General features: G+C 40.2%; 1 protein-coding gene across 5 annotated transcripts in view; it reads left to right on the top strand.

Annotated features, from left to right (window-relative positions):
* BDP1 (BDP1 general transcription factor IIIB subunit) overlaps nucleotides 1–19,760 on the top strand; it is an 80,009-nt gene continuing 60,249 nt past the window's right edge. For all 5 annotated transcript variants that reach the window (XR_011525366.1, XR_011525365.1, XR_011525364.1 and 2 more), the window contains exons 1-9: nucleotides 1–869; nucleotides 3,346–3,622; nucleotides 5,040–5,149; nucleotides 5,976–6,035; nucleotides 7,314–7,442; nucleotides 8,577–8,710; nucleotides 9,680–9,774; nucleotides 15,221–15,275; nucleotides 18,022–18,165. Coding sequence is in view for 2 of the 5 variants with exons in the window: in XM_070569933.1 (XP_070426034.1) it covers nucleotides 658–869; nucleotides 3,346–3,622; nucleotides 5,040–5,149; nucleotides 5,976–6,035; nucleotides 7,314–7,442; nucleotides 8,577–8,710; nucleotides 9,680–9,774; nucleotides 15,221–15,275; nucleotides 18,022–18,165 (1,216 nt within the window). In the remaining 3 variants the exon portion in view is untranslated. The remainder of the gene's footprint in view (nucleotides 870–3,345; nucleotides 3,623–5,039; nucleotides 5,150–5,975; nucleotides 6,036–7,313; nucleotides 7,443–8,576; nucleotides 8,711–9,679; nucleotides 9,775–15,220; nucleotides 15,276–18,021; nucleotides 18,166–19,760) is intronic.

Here is a 19,760-nt window from a genome sequence, read left to right as displayed (position 1 = left end):
TTGATTATAATAATTTTTGAGCAGGTGATACATTCACATCAAAAGGTACACCCGGACATACAGTGAATGGTCTTCCTCCCCGACATGTTCCCCAGAAACCCAGCTCCCTTCCTAGGAGGTAACTAGCGCCAGATTCTCCACACCTGCATCTCTAATCCGCCTTCTACTCAACGCAGGCTTTCTAAGGCCTGGGCATGTGCTGGGGAACAAAGTCGGCCAGCATCTTCCTGGTCCCGTAAGGCTTTGGGCCGAGGGCTGACCCCGGCCCCTCTTTGCGACCACTCCCAAGGGCGCGCGGAGAGGGACAGCACCCCGACCCGCGCCTCAATTTCCGCTTCCCAGGCATCCGGGGCTCCGCAGGTTGACAGTTACCATGGCGCCGGGCGCTGTGCGTCTTACGTCACTCCGCGGCGCTGGCTGGTGACGCGATCAGTCCCGCGCCCTGAGAGGGCGGGGAGCGAGGTGTCGGCGAGCTTGGCTCTTCGCGCAGCAGGGTCATGAGGAAGAGGCGGCGGGGGCGTGGAGCTGCCGTAGCTGCCCGCCGGGCTGGTGGCGTGGCTCTGTGGGAAGGGCGCCGTTCCTAACCCGCTCGCGGGGCGGCGGCCGGGGCTCGGGGCTGAGAGCGGCCGTGGGGCCGCCGGGCCCCCGGGCTCCGCCATGTTCCGAAGGGCACGGCTCAGCGTGAAGCCGAACGTCAGGCCCGGGGCCGCCCCCAGGGCCCCCGCCGCGCCCGCTCCCCAGCGGGGACGGGAGGCTGCCCGGCCGCCGGAGCCTGCCGCGGCCTCGGGCCCGAAGCCCGCGGAGTCCACGGCTGCGCCCCCGGCGGGTCTCGGGGGAGCGCAGCCCCCAGAAAAGGCTCCCAGGAGCAGGTAAGCTTGCAGAGGGCGGCGTTGCACCTGCCCCACCTCCGCGCCTGTCACCGGGACGCTGAGCTGGTGAACTTGATGGGAGGCACCCTCCCTCGCGCGCTCTCAGCTTCCAGTGGAGACCCGACGGACCCGCTCCAAGCTGCGGTTTGTCCCTCGGGCCACAGGGTGTGGCAGAGGTGGATTCTGTTCCGGTCTGTGGGTTCTCGGGGAGGGCACCAGCTCTTCGGTGGGAGGAAGCCCGGTGTAACAGTCTTCATTGAAGTGAAGATAGCCGCACGTGGTACTGTTCCTCAGAGAATTTAGGGTACCCTCGTTCTTCGGGACTCCTTTGTGGCGGTGAATAGTTTTTAAAAAAGACTTAAAAGCGTTTATTTTTAAAAGTAGACTATTGTTGCTTTGGATCTGCTGATTTAAGTCAATGCGGAGGAGCTCTGGTTACTTGCCGTCATTTGAGGCGTGCCCTTTAACTATGGTGACCATGTTTCCTGTACAGAACAGCACGTGTCGTGTTCCACGTTTGGATCAAGGAGTCTTTTACTTAACAGTTTAGTAGACTTTACCCAGGCGGAATTTGCCTGTCTGTAAAATGGGGATAGTATTACCTGCTTTGGAGAGTTGTTGTGGAGATTAGATATAACTGACGTAAACTGTGTTGCATAGGATATGGCAGAGAAGTTGCCTACGAAAAGTTATTTGTTTGTAGGTGATGGAGCAAAGTAAAGACATGTCGGGCTAATAATGGCCCCTTTCTATACTATGTAGGTGAGGAAACCAATAAAAACCAACCCTATTAAATGAGAGTGAGATGATATCAATTCTGTTTATGCTCTGACAGGGAGGTGAAATTTTCGTTTCTTTCTTTTTGGCTCAACTTCCTCTGTTGGCCTGAACAGGTGGTGGGTATAGGGTGTTATTTTGCTAGCTTAGTGATGCTTAGTAATGTGCAAGTTCCTTGTATAAATTTGTTTCAACATTTCTCCCCAAAATGGGGATACAAATACCAGTCACCATTAAATTAGTAAAGTTCACAGAGATCCTGTTAACTACATAGGAATGTGTGGTTGGTCGTTTAATAAGTTACTCAGAGTCTGTAGTGTTGAGACATTTAATTAAGCTCAAGAATATTTAATTTTTTTCTTAGAGTTGACATTTAGGGAGTAAATCTTGTTTTTTATCATGTGTTTTCTTTTTCCTTTTTGTGAGTCTTTGCTAGTTGTAAAAATCTACGAGGTGTATGTTCTCTTCTTATGCATTCAGCATAACTGGGTGAAATGCAAATGGTGTATGTATCGTATAAGGGCTGAGATAAGAATTTAAATTGGAGACTTTTTGGAAAGGTTATTCTATAGGCATTTTCGGCTTTTCTATAAAACTAATCATAACATGAAAAAAGGACGCTTTTTAATTCTTGACTCATACCTCCTCTCTTCTTGACTTAATTTGCTTTCAGGCCATTCCTGAAATATTTATATCCAATCTGAACTATATCTAATGCGTAATTTGGAGTGACTGAGTACTTTTTTTTTTTTTGAGGAAGATCAGCCCTGAGCTAACATTTGCTGCCAGTCCTCCTCTTTTTGCTGAGGAAGCCTGGCCCTGAACTAACATCCGTGCCCATCTTCCTCTACTTTATATGTGGGACGCCTACCACAGCATGGCTTGATAAGCAGTGCTGTGTCCACCCCCGGGATCCAAACCAGTGAACCCCGGGTGCTGAAGCGGAACGTGTGCACTTAACCGCTGCGCCACTGGGCCAGGCCCCCTGAGTACGTTTTTGAGTGAAGAGTTTGATAGCTGTATAAATAGAGTGATACCTGACGAAAGATAAGTGATTTCTTCCTGAAACAGAATTCTGTTTGTTTAATGTAGCTAAATGTGTATCCTCAAATACTGCAGTACAAATGTTTGAAGTTCTCTATGTTTGGTTTGACTGATCTCAGGTTGATGATTAAAGTAAAATGCCGATAATTTAGATCAGTTCAGGGGGATGTCAGTGTGGATTATAAACGTAATTGAAAAAAACCACAACTCTCAGTTACCTAGTCATCAAATTAGGCTAATTAAGCTTTGTTTTGTATCTTAGGTTTTTTTTGGGGGGGGCGGGAGGTTTTGGGGGACCTGGCATGAGCATAAAATTATGTGTTCTAATGTGCTTAGGGAAAATTATGTGTTCTAATGTGCTTAGGGAAAATTATCTGTTCTAACGTGCTTAGGGAAAATTATGTGTTCTAATGTGCTTAGGGACTTGAAGTTGGAAAAGAAGATCAACAGTCTCCGTTAGAGTTTACGTATCTGTTAAAAAGATTTGCTAAACAAAGTTTTTATTGCAACTTCTGTCATAATTATATTTCTAAAGTCATTGATTTTTTAGTAGTGAGACTTTACTGTTTTAGATTTTTACCAGACTGATTTTCAAAACTAGAATATTTAAAAGAAGATCTCTGGTGCCTTTGTTTCTCTTTTTTAAATTTAACAGTGATGAAAAGCCTGATGGTGAGAATGTTGTTGAAGAATCCGGTAAATCTTCCTCTACTGTTTCACAGAGAAAAAAGCGAGTATCACGTACCCCTACTCTGGTTAAGCCTAGTGTCAGCGTTCCTTCAGAACCTCACCCCTTATCTCCAGTTAATAAAGAAGCTCCACAGCCAGACCCTGTCCCAGCAAAGGAGAAACAGCCATGCTCAGACAGATATCGAATATATAAAGCCCAGAAACTGAGAGAAATGTTGAAAGAAGAATTGAGAAAAGAGAAGGTAAGGGAGAAAAATCAGAATTTTGATGTTGCCTGCTAGATTTCTGTTTTTATGTTAGTCAAGCATCATTGGGAGGAAAAATAAGCATCTGTATCATTTTGAAGGGGACAAAACTGAGTAACATCCATTATGTTAATAGAATGTTCTGTTTTGTTAACAGGATGATTAAGAATCACTGTGGAGTTAATAAGCAATTTTTCCCATGATATTAATTTTTATATATTTTATTCAACTATGTCTTTCATTATTTTTGGTGCAGGCCAGAAATAGAAGTTTTATACACAACATGTGCACACGCACAAACACACAAGCTTATTTATAAAATAAACCTTCAGTCAGATTTTTCATGAGGATGTCTGAGTGACATGAATTATATCATTTGAATTAAGACAAGTACAGTTGAACAGATGATTTGGTAATGTTTTCTAAATTGACAATATGGAAAATTATAAATGGGAAGAATTTTCATGTATGTGTATAGTAGAGTCTGTGTTCTTTGTAATCTCGAAGATTGATTATTTTTCTGAGAGGGCAGTGTAGCAGTAGTGAAACACGCAAGGTCTGGAGTTAGACACTTAAGGTTTGAATCTTAGATTCGTCCCTTACAGTGTAACCTTGGGAAATTTAATTAATCCTTCTAGGTCTACTTCCTTGTCTGTAAAATAGGACCAATGCTAATATCTACCTCATTGGAGGGTTGTGAAGATTAGACGAGCTAATACACGTAAAACACCTTTGGAGTAGTGTCTGGCAAATAGTAAGGCCCCACAGATGGCAGCTCTTATAAGTAATTATGGAATGCTCTTTTTTTTTTAATTAAGAGGAAGGCACTTAGCTTGGTGCTTTATATTCATTATCTCTTTAATTCTCTCAACTGTGTGAAGTAGATATCACTGTTTTACACAGGAAGAAACAAACTCAGAAAGGTTATGTGCATTGTGTCAAACATCAGTGGAGGATATAGGGTTTGAATTCGTATCCTCTAAAATCTAAGCCTGTAAAAATGTTCTATGTTTTATAGTATCTGCTTCATTAGATTTATTTTGGGAAATTAAAAATTAAACATTTGCTTCAAGAGTTTTTATAAAATACACAGAATTCCGATTCAGTACAAGGTAAACAAAAGTATGTATTTATAAATTTTAAGTAAACTATTGTAGTTAGAAGGCATCAGTAAGCATGATTTTATACGTTGAGCTGTTATCCAGTCCCAGTCACGGTAGTTTTTAAAATTCTTTAATGTGTTGCAACCTTTTAATATTCAGTTTATGAAATTTTTCCTAAAATTAGGCATAATTGTGATAGCAATGATAGTCAAGCACTTGACTGCATCAGTGAGTTGTATTGGAATATGGTACATCTGAAATGCTATATTTATAAAATAAAAGTGGATCTGTGTGTATGTTTGTGTATCTAGAAGCAATGGAAAAACAAGTGTGCCATAAATGAAAGTCAGAGGCCACCAGATCGTTCAAAAATGACTATGAGAGACTTCATATATTACCTGCCAGATAACAATCCAATGACGTAAGTAAACTTTATTTCTGTTTTAGTTCTTTGAGTATGTAGTGATTTAAGTATCACTTGTAGAGTACAGTTTCGTGTTTTCCAAAAGCACGTTGACAAACTTTATAGCACATATGAATGTCCTTTTACATAGAATTCTTTAACACGAAAGAGGGTTATTTCAAGTAACTGCTTTCTTGAGATGGTGAATGATGCCCTTTACCTCTGAGATTAAAAATAGTTTTCCTTTGTTATCGTACCAAGATGTAGTAACACCAACTAGACAGCTTTTCTCTAATCAAGACGGCAGTTTCTATTTCATGTACACTATAACCTGATTTAGAGGGGTGATCTAATTTTTATGCTCTTCCTTCTGATTGAATACAGTGTCATTTATTAACTAATCCTCGAAGAACAAAGCTGCTTTAATCCAGGTTAGCCTGGGGAGGCAGAGTTATGATAAATTTCATTGTTGTGGTGGTGGTTTAGCAGGTGGATGTGGAAGTAGTGGCACATTTTCACTATAGCCTTTTTTAGCTTCGCCAGGTCTTTGACTAGTTGAAAGAAGGGCCAGAAACCTGGGTTTTGAGCTATTCAACATCTAGGAGTTGGAGATAAGCCACTAGGCTGCATCATGCCTCAGGACTGGGAGCCTTCCTTCACTGAGGAGTCACAGCAGAGATCATTCTCTGCTAGGGCCTAACAAATTATCTATACTTGATGACACAAGTTTTTGACTGAACAATTGACTCTTGGACCACACCATCATTAATAGCAGTGTTACGGTAGATCGTAAAATGTAAATTAATTATTTATTAAAAAGTACTCTGTTATTTGTGTTTAATAGTTCTTCACTGGAACAAGAAAAGAAAACTGAAAAATCGTTGACACCAGTCCAGACAAGAGAGTAAGCATCTCATCTCATTCTTTTTTGAATATCTTCTGTTATGGGTACGTTTAAAAAAAAATGGAATCAAATGATGCTTCCTGTTATAGTCAGATACATGTGATAGGAGTTTTTAAATAGGGTCACTAACAAGAATAAAAGTTACTGCCTGATTTAAATCAATATGAAAGACCACGCTCTTTGTGCATTACATGTATAAATGGCCAATGTTATGATTTTAAATTAAAGCTTTTAGGATTAAAAAGAGTTTTGTTTTATTTTAGAATAATAAGCTAGTCCCACGATACAAAATTCAAAAGAAGCAAAAGTACCCTGAGAAGTCTCCCAGCTCTGTTTTTCTCCCGTCTGGTGCACTTCTTCTCCCTGGAGGCAGCAGTTGTTAACCAAGTTTTTAGTATATCATTGTAGTTCCCCTCTGTGTCTATCCCAGCAAGCGTGTGTATATCTTTCCTTTCTTTAGCATTCCATGTCTGCTGTCCTGCAATGGGTACAGTTTTGATGCCACTAGCCATCTTTTTTTGTACAAACTCGCTGTCGCTTTCCACGTTGCACTGTCGTATGTTAGCTTACTCCCAAGAAATTCCTCCAGGAGACCTCTTAGGAAGTTATTGTAGCCTTGTAATTCAAGATGAGGGATTGCGGAAAATTAGCAGAAACATCGGGATTTTTCTGATTGTTACTTAAAGGATTATTAAGTAATGATCACTGTTTTGCTTAGAATCCACATTGTTTTAAAGCAGAACTTTAGGAGTTCTAAAAGCTTAAGGAGATAATGTAATTGAATGGAAAGTAAATGGGATTTGGAATCTTTATTTGGAAAACCACATTTGGCTTTTCGGTCAAGACTTACTGTTGTGAAATTTAGAGCAAAAGTTATTTATCTTCTCCAAGCCTCACATGATTGTGAAAATTCTAACCCTCAAGGGTTATTCTGAAGAGTTAATAAAATGATCTGGAAACAAATGCTATGTAACTGTAAGAGTTATTTTTGTTAATTTCATAATTCCTGGATGGTTTCCTCTGACACTCTATTCAGATAGAAAAGATGAGCATTTGTTTCTCTTTATTTTCAAAGAGAATAAAGCCTTCTTATTTAATGCTACTAGATAATATTTGAGAAAATCTTATAGCCATGTCATAAACAACACATCACATAGTATTTTCAGTTAGGTTATAGGGAAAGTTGCAAATAGTTAGAAAGTTGAATTTGTTTCAGAAGTTCATAGTATTGAGGGAACACTTGTCATATGTGAATTAATCTGTCTTTCCATTTGGCAGGCAAGAAAGTAAGAGTACTCCTGAGGCTGAAGATGAGGATGAAGTCGAGGAAGAGATGGACGAAGGACCATTGCTGGTTCCTCGAGTGAAAGTGGCAGAAGATGGTTCTATTATTTTGGATGAAGAAAGGTAAGTTAAAAAAAAGATTATGGTTTGGTGAGATCAAACATGCTTTGTCTAATGAGAGAGATTGAGTTTCCGTATCTGTCATTGTCGCTTAGACTCTGATGTTTATATTTGCATAATGGTTGTTGTAAATAGAAAGGTGGGTTAGATTCGTTTTAATTTTTAGCCATTTTTTTAATACTGTGTATTGTCTGAGAATATGGTACTATTGACCTATCATGTGTTAACCTACCATCATGGTTACTAACTTTACTGGTGATTGGGACCAGCTATTGAAATAATTGCGTGCTGTCCTCCACCGAGGATAGATTTTAAAGATTGACTCAGTCTTGAAGTCAATATTCAAATTTGCATATTGTTAACTAACACTGTATTTTTGTGTCTGGTAATAACTAATGAAAATGCAATGAAATGGTAGGTTTAACATATTTTAATTCACTTTTTGGCTTAATTTCTCAGTTATAACATTAAAATTTCTTAAATTTGGCATTGTGGAATTTGGTTGTCTTTCCAAAGTATATTTTTAAAAAAAGAAGATGAAATAGTAAGTAAATAAAAAAGAGGGATGGAAAGTCTTCTGACAGTTTAATTAGTAAAAAATAATTTTATAGCATAGAAATTCTATGATAATTAAACATAAATGTAATACTGTCAATAAGAATTGCTATTACATGATGTTTTCCATTATTTTATGATAAATTTTACTGGTCGTTTAATAGTTAAAAGCATAATAAATTGCTTTGCAGGAATGTAAAACTTAAATATAAAATGCTTGTATTTCTCAGTATCCCCTGTTGGGTCTAGAACAATTAGATAGTATGTATACTGAATATAGGAGACATGCAGAAGACCATAAAACAAATGATGTTTTAGATGGCCCAAAAATATTTTGTGAATTTTATATTGCTATTAAGGATTTTGAAAAAAAGGTTGGCATTTATTCTTACTCCCTGGCAATCACATTTTAAGTGAAAATGAGTGGATTCTTGGAAGATATGCATACCTTCAATGTACATTATTATACTTTTCATATCACTCTGTCATGGTAAATTTCAAAATATAGCTATTCAAATCTCATTTACTGTTTGTTTCCTTACTTGTCTTTAGTGTGAATCTCTTTAAAACTGTTTCTTTCAGTTTAACTGTAGAAGTTTTAAGGACAAAAGGTCCCTGTGTTGTTGAGGAAAATGATCCTATCTTTGAGCGTGGTTCTACGACTACATATTCCAGCTTTAGGAAAAACTATTATTCTAAACCATGGTCAAATAAAGGTAACTAATTTTATTTTAACTTGTGTAGATTATTTATTTGAAATGAAGTGAGTTATTTTCTGTTTCTGAATTGAACCAGGTTTCCTCTAAGTAAATAAGATGCAAACCACCATGTTGTTTCCTCTCTGCCTGATTGTATTGGCACCTCCCCCTGCCCCTGCCATGGGATTGTGTCTCTGACTTCCTCTTAGAAATCTTCTTAGGAGTTAGCATTATGGTCATTTTGGCTGGAATTTTTCTCTCTGTCAAATCCCTGTACAGCAGTTACCATTTTGATGAAAAATTAACAATATTTCTAATGCTCATAATGTTTACCTCAGATAATATAGTGTAATAAAGTTTCTAAAAGGTAAAATTTATGCTGTTAAAAAAGTATATAATACCTATTGCATATTTTTGCTTATTTTTATTATAAAAATAATTGTTTTGGGAAAAAATTCAAACACAACAGAGTAACATAGAGTGAAAAAAAGACTGTGCGTCTCTTCTCTGACTTCTGCAATCCTGTTCTCTCGAGGTTACTTCCATTAACAGTTTCTGGTGTATTTTTCTAGTTACTTTGTTTCACATACTGCTTAGCATATCTTAGTTGCTTACATAACAGTAACATTGTGCTGGCTATGACTGACAGTTTTTTTCAGGGCACTTTGAGACCAGATAGGCAGAATGTGGTTTTTTGTTTTATTCTAACTGCTTTGGTAAGAGCATGCCAATTTTTTATACCATGTTTCTACATAAAAGTTTAAAGAAGATGTTTTTAGATTCAAGAGTTTCTTGACAATGAAATTGAAATATGTTTATGTATATGTACATAAACATTTCTGTGACTAAAGATTTACCGGACTTTAATTAAAAACAACTACTGTGAAATTTATTTTTAACTCAAAATATATACTTATGTAAATTTTTTTCCCTCTGAAATATTGAGAAGATTAATCTTCAGTCTCTCTACATCTTTTATTTTTACAGAAACAGATATGTTCTTTTTAGCCATCAGCATGGTGGGAACTGACTTTTCTATGATTGGACAGCTTTTTCCTCACAGAGCAAGGATAGAAATTAAGGTAAAGTAAATGCATTATATTTGTTGATTGGAAAGAGACCCAAAATTCCTAATACTGTGTTGTTAGCCTTTGGTTTAAATCTCATCCACCCTTTTCCACTAGTGTGTTTTGGTACGTCTATACCTCTTTGTAGCTCAAAAGTAATGTAGTGTTTCTCAATTCTAATGAGTACAGTCTCCATAACTTGAATGTTGTATTTTCTTATTTATATCTTGCCCACTTCTAAGATGGATCTGAGGGAGTGCCAATAAAGCCACTGAGACCAAGATAATAGAAGAGTTAGATAATGAAGAAGGAGTACCACAATATTTGGGTTAAGGGTAGCTTTTTGGATGCAAAATCTATTTCTGAATTTCCTCGGAAGGCTTGAGAGAAGCATGCCGAGCTGCACAGTTCCGTTATCTGACCTCCTTGACTCTGGGGACAGCTGGTGACGCTGTTAGCAGCACTGATGGCAGTGATGCTTTAGTGCTCCAGAGAGGATGAGCTCTCTCTTTCTTTTTAAAGATTGGCACCTGAGCTAACAACTGTTGCCGGTCTTCCTTTTTTTTTCCTGCTTTTTATCCCCAAATCCCCCCAGTATATATTTGTATATCTTTTTAGTTGTGGGTCCTTCCAGTTGTGGCATGTGGGACGCTACCTCATTGTGGCCTGACGAGTGGGGCCGTGTCCACGCCCAGGATCCGAACCCGTGAAACCCTGGGCTGCCGAAGCACAGCGCGGGAACTTAACCGCTCGGCCACGGGGCCGGCCCCAACTTTCTCCGTTTTATAGTTCCCTCTGCTGAGAAATGTCATTACGTATTTCCTGGGTTGGAGTGCATTTGAGTGCACACAATGTTGTTGTAATGCCTTTCCAGTTCTTAGTGATGAGATCTTTGTCCAACCACGGGCTTTTTCCTTCATTAATTAAAGGGACTGTTAGGAAAGATAGATTTTTTTTTCACTAGGCTAGGCATGGATCATTCGCCTGGGTACCACTGTACAGTGTAATAGTTACTGTATTTCTGCAAAAAATGAAGAATTGTTTATATTCTTTATGTTCCTTTTCTAATATTGATCTTTGATATAAGGAGAATAAAATGTTGAAGTTCTGTGAAGCCTAGAAATTGATTGTCTAGGAGAACTCCCAGATCTGAGTAATTAATGATAGGTTTGTAACTAGACTGATTTCTCTTAAAAATCATTTAGGGCCAGCCTGGGTGGCCTAGTGGTTAAATTTGGTGTGCTCCACTTCAGCGACCTGGGTTTGGTTCCTGGGTGCGGACCTGCACCACTCATATGAGTGGCCATACTGTGGCGGTGGCTCACATAAGGGAAAAAAAGTGAAAGATTGGCAATGGATGTTAGCCTAGGGTGAATCTTCCTCAGCAAAAACAAAGCAAAACAAAACAAATCATTTATATTCTTCCCTTAAAAATTTGGTGTGGTTCCAGCAAGTCTTTGGAGAGATTGTAGAAAAGTGAATATGGACTAGTGAATTACATTGATTTTTGAATGTTGAACCAACCTTGTATTCCTGGGATAAATCCCATTTAGTCATACTGTATTATTCTTTTATATATTGCTGAATTTTATTATATTTTCCAGAGAATTTTTTGTATCTTTGTTCATGAGGGATATTGTTTGGAGTTTTCTTTCTTTTTTTTTCATAAGAGACAGAAATTTATTTCTCACAGCTCTGGAGGCTGGAAGTCCAAGATCGGGGGCCAGCATAGTCAGGTTCTGGTGAGGGCCCTCTTCTGGGTTGCAGAGTTCTCACTGTATCTTGCCATGGCAGAAAGAGGGCAAGAGCTCACTGGGGTCCCTTTTATAAGGGCACTAATCCCATTCATGAGGGCTCTGTCCTCATGACCTAATCACTGCCAAGGGCCCCACCTCCTAATACCATCACATTGAGGGTTAAGATTTGTTTTGGGGGCGGGCCTGTGGCAGAGTGGTTGAGTTCACGTGCTCTGCTGTGGTGGCCCAGGGTTTCACCAGTTTGAATCCTGGGCCTGGACATGGCACCGCTCATCAGGCCATGCTGAGGTGGCATCCCACATAGCACAACCAGAAGAACCTACAACTAGAGTATACAACTATGTACTGGGAGGCTTGGGGGAGAAGAAGAAGAAGAAAAAGAGAAAATTGGCAACAGTTGTTAGCTCAGGTGCCAATCTTTGAAAAAAAAAAAGATTTCTTTTAGTTTTTAATTTGCTTACCTTTTGACTCCCTTCACCCATTTCTTCCATCCCCAACCCGCTGCCTCTGGCAACCACCAATCTGTTCTCTGTATCTATGAGCTTGTTTTTTTATTCATTGTTTTTAGATTCTACATATAAGAGAGAGCATATGGTATTTCTCTTTCTCTGACTTATTTCCTTAGCATAATGTCCATGTTGTCTCAAATGGCAAGATTTCATTCTTTTTTATGACTGAATAATATTCCTCTGTGTGTGTGTGTGTGCGTGTGCACCTGTGCGTGTTTGTGTGTGCATGCAAAACTGTGTAACACACACTCACACCCCTACACCAAGTTTTCTTTATCCATTCATTCTTCGATGGATACTTAGGTTGTTTCTGCATCTTGACTATTGTAAATAACACTGCAGTGAATATGGGGGTACAGAGGTCTTTTTGAGTTAGTATATTCATTTTTTCCAATCTTTGTTTTGGTTTGGTTAGTCTCTGTCACTGTGGTCACAAGTTCACTAACCCTGTCTTCTACTATCTTCAATCTGCTATTATGTCTATTCAATAAATATTTCATTTCTGATGTATTTCTCGTTCCCGTAATTTCCACTTGGTTATTTTTCTTAGTTTCCGTTCCTCTGCTGAGATTTCCCTATCTGTTCATTTCATGTTTTCCTTTAATCCTTGAACATATTTGTAGCAGACGCTTTAACTTTCTTGTCTCCTAATTTCAACATTTGGGTCATACTGGGATCTTTAACTGACCTTCTGTTTATTTCCTTTACTGTGCATCACGTTTTTCTGTCTTTTCTCATGTCTTGTGTTTTGTTTTTTATTGCATGCTGGACAATAATGGATGATGTGTGTACGGTGTCTGGATTATGGGTTTTTTTCTTTAAACGTGAATTTTGTTCTAGAAGGCAATTAATATGCTGCCATCTCTCCTCATTTCTGTCAAGGCTTGGTTTTAGGCTTGATTAAGGCAGCTCTGGACTGGTCTGTACTCTAGGTTTCTCATGTGAACCACAGAAAACAATTTGAGTTACTGTTTTCTAAGTTCTCCAAGGATGGTCATCCGTTCTAGATGCATAGAAGAGAAGGTAATTCATTACACATAGGGGATGCCTTAGGGCAGTAGGGCTTAATTCTCATGCTAGAACCCCGATTGAGAAAGGCTGCTATGAGGTGTGGTCCTTATCTCTAAGTGGTGCCGTTTTTGGTGTCTGAGCTGAATGTCTGGGTGTTAACAAAGTCTTTCCATTCGTATAGGCTAGAACTGTCATCTCACTGTGTTATGTGACTTCTAGTATCTTTCTTCTGCTCTCATCCGTATGCTAGCTGTTCTCCACTAGGCCTCGTGCTCTGGGCATGTGCAGCCCAGATGCAGCCCAAGGCTCAGGGGGTACTCCCACCAGGCTTGTGAGGCTTTCCTTCATAGCTCTCTTCCCTCTAAAACCCTATCCATAAAGCTTCTCTCCCTCCTCAGCTCAGTGGGATCTCTATGCTCTGATTGGCCTTTATCTCCTTTTCATCGGTTGGGAAATTTAGCTCAGGCAAAGAACCAGGGTGAGCGTTGGTACATCTTGTGTGTTTCCCTTCTCTCTGGGATTGTGGTTTTCCTCTGCCTGTTGTCCAGTGCTTGGAAATAGTTGATGCATTTGTTTTGTCCTTGTTAAAGTTATCTATGATGGCCTTGAATGTATGGATCCAGCTTATAACCAGTTACTTTGTCGGGGCCAGAGGTAGAGATTTTGAAATTTATCTTACGATCATGGAATTTGGCCTTACAGTGGTTCTTGCCTGTGAAATCAATGACCAGTATCAATACGTTCTTCAAAGAAGTTTTCAATTGTTCTGAATTATATTCCCAATTAGGTAAAATATGCTGTAGCAGTGTTTTAGAATGGAATAATGCCTAAAGCCTATTGGCATTTCTTTCAGGATGTTTGATTTTGTGGTGATGGCCTGTCACTTATTATGGAGGTACTTTTGTTAACTTTTGAGAAGATGTTTAAAGAATAATATAATCTTTTAAGGGAAAAAGGTGATCATCCTTGAAAATTTTTCTGTTACTCGGTAATAAGTTTTATAAAGAAAAATAAGGAATGGAAAAGAGGGGTAGCTTGTTGATTAAAAGATGTTAAAGTCATATGAGGTTTTTAGAACATTGGCAGGCTAAACTGTCGAGTGTAAGGCTGTGGCCTTGAATGATGCGCAGGAGATGCAGCAGAGCAGCTGCCGTGACGGTCTGCTCAGTGCTCTGGCCATGAAGCAGGTCCTTTGTTTTCTGTGATTTTCTCTCTCTTTTTTTTTTTCAAAAAAAGTTTTATTTTTGTATTTTTTTTTTTTTAAGATTTTATTTTTTCCTTTTTCTCCCCAAAGCCCCCCGGTACATAGTTGTGTATTCTTCCTTGTGGGTCCTTCTAGTTGTGGCATGTGGGACGCTGCTTCAGCGTGGTCTGATGAGCAGTGCCATGTCCGCGCCCAGGATTCGAACCAACGAAACACTGGGCCGCCTGCAGCGGAGTGCACGAACTTAACCACTGGGCCACGGGGCCAGCCCCTATTTTTGTATTTTTAATAAAAGTTTTAGACAACTGATCTGTAGAGGGAGAGATTGGTGGATTGTTCTCTCTCCCAGGATGTATGCATGATTAGACATTCTCAGACACAGAGTTATGCCCTCAGGCTTCTTAATAACCTTAGGATCGATTAAGCCTTAAACCTTAACTGTCTCCATCTTATGTAGTTAATCTGGGTCTTAGGTGCTCAGAAAAGTATGGAAATGTGCCCAAATATAAAGAAGTTTCCAAAGGTAAACTTGGTCTGCTTCAAAACTTTGCTTGGTTGTTTCTTAACAGCCTCCCCTCCATGCCATGGAAAAACAGAATACTAATGTAAGAGGTTTGACTTGCTGTGACCGCATTAGTTTTTAAAGAGTTAATATAGTTAGCTTAATCAATGATCAGTTTGATTTATTTCCATGCTAGTTGACTTTATGTTTTTCGTCCTCTGGAAATCTAGCTTCCATTGCTGATTTGTGCTGTTGATCATAAGGAGGATCACGAAGCTCAGTATAAATTTTCATCCCTATTTTGAAAAAGCCAGAGGTTTAAGTAACTTGCCTATGGGCAAAGACATTTTACTTGTTAGAGAATCATACGTTATTATAAAACTTTCAGTTTAATGCTTATTGTTGTTTTTTCCTTAAACATAATCTTCACTTGTTTAATGGGAGAAAATTACTATAGGTTTTTTTGTTTTGTTAACAGAATAAGTTTAAACGTGAAGAGAAAACAAATGGCTGGAGAATAGACAAGGCGTTCCGTAAGTATTAAGCCTTCTTTTACGGTGTATCGTTTGGCGAGCCTAAAGCATGACCGTTCTTTTTGTCTCGGTTCCCATGTGTTTTCGATTTGTTCTGTGCTGTGTGTCACAGGCAGGGTAAGACTGGGAAGGTTTCTCTTTAGTGGCGTAGGTGTGGCAGCTGATACAGATCTGTAAGCAGGGGTTAGCTAAGATGTCAAGAAACAAGTAAGCAGAGTTCTGATCCAAGAAGTTTCGGATGGGCTGGAGATACCGTTTCCAAGTGCTCTTTATTCTGGGGGAGCTGTATTCAAGAAGGAGTTAATTGTCTCTGGAAGATACTGTACTCTAGCTGATTCCTTCCAGCAGTCAGTCAGTCATTCAGTCAACAGTACTGCCCACCTGCTGCGTTCTAGTCCCTGGTGTAGGCATTGAGTTTATAATGGGGAACGGGGCAGACGAGAATGCTGCTTTCAGAGCCTTAAGTCTGATTGGGTGGGGGAAGGGGTGTAGTTGGTAAGCATGATAATTTCAGATAGTGAATAATTTCTATGAAGAAGGAAAGAGTGAGTTAGGGGCTGGATGTTTAGATTGGGTGGTCAGGGAAGTTCTGTCTGAAGAGATGGCGTTTAAATTTAGACCTGATTTGACGGAGTGATGTATATATATCTTTCAGCTTCTACTAACCTCATTAAAATTAACATTTTTTCTTTTCAAGTTCAGAGAAAGACAAAAGGGATTTGTAAAGAAAAACAGAATTAAATGTAGTACTGTTTAAAGTAGTTCCTATATTCTTTGGAAGATAATTATCAACATTTCTTGATTAATAAATATATCTGTGTCCTTTTGTCATAGTGCTAATCTTAGGAAAAAAATCTGAAGAGAGGACTTAGGTTGTGTAGCATCTATAATTATTTTATGAGCAAACCCTAAGGCAGATGAGTGGGCCCTACGCCTGGTGTTGCACTGGGCCCTCAGGGAAACCACTTCGAGGAGTGGATCCGGGAAGATCTAGGTTATTGTCTTCCTCAGCCCTCTCCATTTTATTTTACTTTATTTATTTTTTCTTTGAGAAAGATTAGCCCTGAGCTAACTGCTGCCGATCCTCCTCTTTTTGCTGAGGAAGGCTGGCCCTGAGCTAACATCCGTGCCCATCTTCCTCTACTTCATATGTGGGACACCTACGACAGCATGGCTTGCCAAGTGGTACCGTGTCCACACCTGGGATCCGAACCGGCGAACCCCAGGCCGCTGAGAACCGGAACATGCCCACTTTAACCGCTGTGCCACCGGGCAGGCCCAAGCCCTCTCCATTTTAGAGAAGTGGTCCTGAAACTTTTCATTATATTTAACGCATTATAATCAGAAAAGAGTTTGTAAATCTATAAACAGTCTTTGTAGGGTGTGGAGCCATTGTTAAAACCATCATAATAGATACCTTTAAAATTCACTGATTTTGGTGCTTTGTAGTGGAAAAAAATTAAAATCCAAACGGTTCTTTTTAAAACTTGTATTTTGAATTCCTCTGAGCACCTTTGTGGATTATTTTAGTGCTGTGTTTTTCAGAGTCATTGTTGTGGAAGGTCAGAACAGATAAAGGCTGAATCCCCAGCAAACCAGGGTCTCAGGAATCCCAGGTTTGGGCTTGGTGTCCTGGGGCTAGTTTATTTCTGTTTTGGTATATACCTCTTTTTCTGAGGCGGTCTTGTAGTCGTGTTATCATCAGACCGACCTTGGGGCTTATGTGCAGAGCACCACTTTCTCTCCATTCCCTGTCTTTAGATGCAGGGCTCAGGCAGGGGCTTAACTCCTGTAGTGGATCCATGCTGTTTGCTCATGGACTGCTCTTCTGACAGAGTGCTGTGGTGGTTATTTCATGAGAGTGGTCCTGATCAGTATTCGTTTGCTTCCGTCTTTGCTGCTGTTTGGAAGAGTAGAGTTAGTAGGGAAAGGGTTGTGATCAGGAGAGGGCATCTGCTGGTGGGTAGGCTCGGAGGATTCCTTAGTCGCCCTAGCCTCATTGAAGAGCAGGTTTATAAGGTACTCACCATGCAATTTGTAGTCTGAGTTTTGGCAAACATGTACCTGTGGGACCACCACCCACAGCAAGACGTGGAACGCTTTTCTTCCTCCAGAAAGTCCCCTTGTTTCCCTTCCCGGTCAGCTTCCGCTGCTCTCCTGACCCAGGGCTACCCCTATTTTCACTTGAATCATAGATTCGTTTAGCTTGTTCTGGAATGTATTATTCATGGAATCATACAGTACTTACTGTTTTGTGTCTAGCTTCTTTCCCTCAACATGTTTTTGGGATTCACCTATATTATTGCTTGTATCAGTAGCTCCTTTTTTTTTTTCCTTTTTCTCCCCAAAGCCCCCCTGTACATAGTTGTGTATTTTTAGCTGTGGGTCCTTCTAGTTGTGGCATGTGGGATGCCGCCTCAGCATGGCCTGATGAGTGGTGCCGTGTCCGCGCCCAGGGTTCGAACCGGTGAAACCCTGGGCTGCCGAAGTGGATCGTGTGAACCCAACCAGTCAGTCACGGGGCTGGCCCCTCATTTTTTCTTTTTTTAACTAAAATAGTTTGTTTTTATTGCTCAGTGGTGTTCTATTGTGGACGGTACTATAGTGACTAGAGTTGTTTATCCATTCTTCTGCTGATAAAGCGCATTTGCTTTTGATGTTATGATACTTAAAAAAATAAAAACTTGAAAGTTCCTTTCCTTTTTTAAAAATAAAGATGTGAAGTTTTTTCTTTTTTTTTTAACAGAGGAAAAGCGCCCTTTTGACTTCGATTTTTTTGCTCATTTGCTTCAGAAAGTTCTTGCTGAAGAAGAGAAAAGAAAACAAAAATCCGTTAAAAATCAGAGTTTAAAGGAGAAGAAATCCTCTAAACCACGAAAAAATGTAAAAGGTATTTATTTTAAAAGAAAGTGTGTTATTTTACTTAATAGTAATGGACTTGCAGTTTTGTCCCTCACGTCTCCGTGTGGGTCAGCTTGTTGAGATCATCAGGGTATCCAGGTGGAGGAAAGTGATTTTTCTTCAGTTTTCCAGTTATCTGACCCAAAACAGCAGCTCCCTTTTAAATTTCACAATTGGTGCGACTGGGCTATTTGACATCGTTCTTGCATCTAGAACATAAGTGTAGCTAATAAAACAGTATCAGAATTTTGAAGTGTCATGTTTGGTTATTTATCATTTTCCTCTGTAAAACAAATCTGGGACAAAATCCTAGTACTTAAACAAAATGGAACTCTAATACTTTGGGCTCGTGGCTAAATTGTATTGTTTGAGCACAGCTTATTCCTGAGGGTCAGTGTCAACTTGTACCAGGTAGGAAATTGTTACGTGTAGGTATTTCTGTTTTTAGGCTTATGTTCTCTTAACTATTTGAACTCTGATCTATGAGGACATTGTTTAGCTGTAATTGGATAACGTAAAGAATCCCGGAACTGTTGGGAACCGTGTATGTCAGCACTCCACATCCCAGCCCCTTTCCATTTGTTTTAATCATCCAGAAATAGCCACACAGATCCTAAGTCACTTTTTTCTAAGATCTCACAGTGTTAGGAATGGCAGAGGCAGGACTCAAACCTAGGACTGTGAGAGCCTTTGTTGGGGGTCCCCAAGACCATGCAACCCCAGGTTCCGTGATATCTAGGAGGATTCATAGGATTCAACATGTCGTTGCACTAGCAACTGAAATTTATTGCAGCGAGAGAATACAGAGCAAAGTCAGCAGAGGGAAAATGCACACAGGTCAAAGTTGAGGGGAAGCCAGGTGCAGGCTTCCAGAGTCCTCTCCCCATGAAGTCACACAGGGCGTGCTTAATTCCCCCTTGCCTAGTTGTGACAAGATGTACAAAAACTTGTCTACTAGGGAAGCTTGATAGAAACCCAGTGCCCAGGGTTTTTTATTGGAGGCTAGTTGTGTAGATACCCTCTGGCTGGCAAGTACCAGAATTCGAGACTCCCAGAAGGAAAGCAGTTGTTCAGCATAAACCACCTTATTTGTACAAATGAGTTATGCACATGAGCCACTTTTGTCAGTTAGGCTGGTGGGAACTCTTCCTCACCCCGAGTTCCAGAACAGGCCAGCACCAGCCTCGTAAGCAGGCCTTCGGAAGACAGCAGTGAGGCCTGCTCCATTAGCCTGCACAGAGCCAGTCTAGCACTCTCTTTTTCTGGATCCTGGTGCCTGTATCTTTTAAAAAGTAGTATTGATAACTGCAAAGTTATTTCTTTTCTTTTTTTTTGAAGGAAGATTAGCCTTGAGCTAACTGCTGCCAATCTTCCTCTTGTTTGCTGAGGAAGACTGGCCCTGAGCTAACATCCATGCCCATCTTCCTCTACTTTATATGTGGGATGCCTGCTACAGCATGGCTTGCCAAGCGCTGCCATGTCCACACCCGGGATCCGAACCCATGCACCCCAGGCTGCTGGAGCGGAACGTGTGCATTTAACTGCCGTGCCACAGGGCCGGCCTAGATAACTGCAAAGTTATTT

Source organism: Equus przewalskii, chromosome 13 (assembly GCF_037783145.1).
Source record: "Equus przewalskii isolate Varuska chromosome 13, EquPr2, whole genome shotgun sequence".
Classification (NCBI taxonomy): Eukaryota; Metazoa; Chordata; class Mammalia; order Perissodactyla; family Equidae; genus Equus; species Equus przewalskii.
The sequence above is the reverse complement of the archived record's forward strand: the minus strand, read 5'-3'. Positions and strand labels throughout refer to the sequence as shown.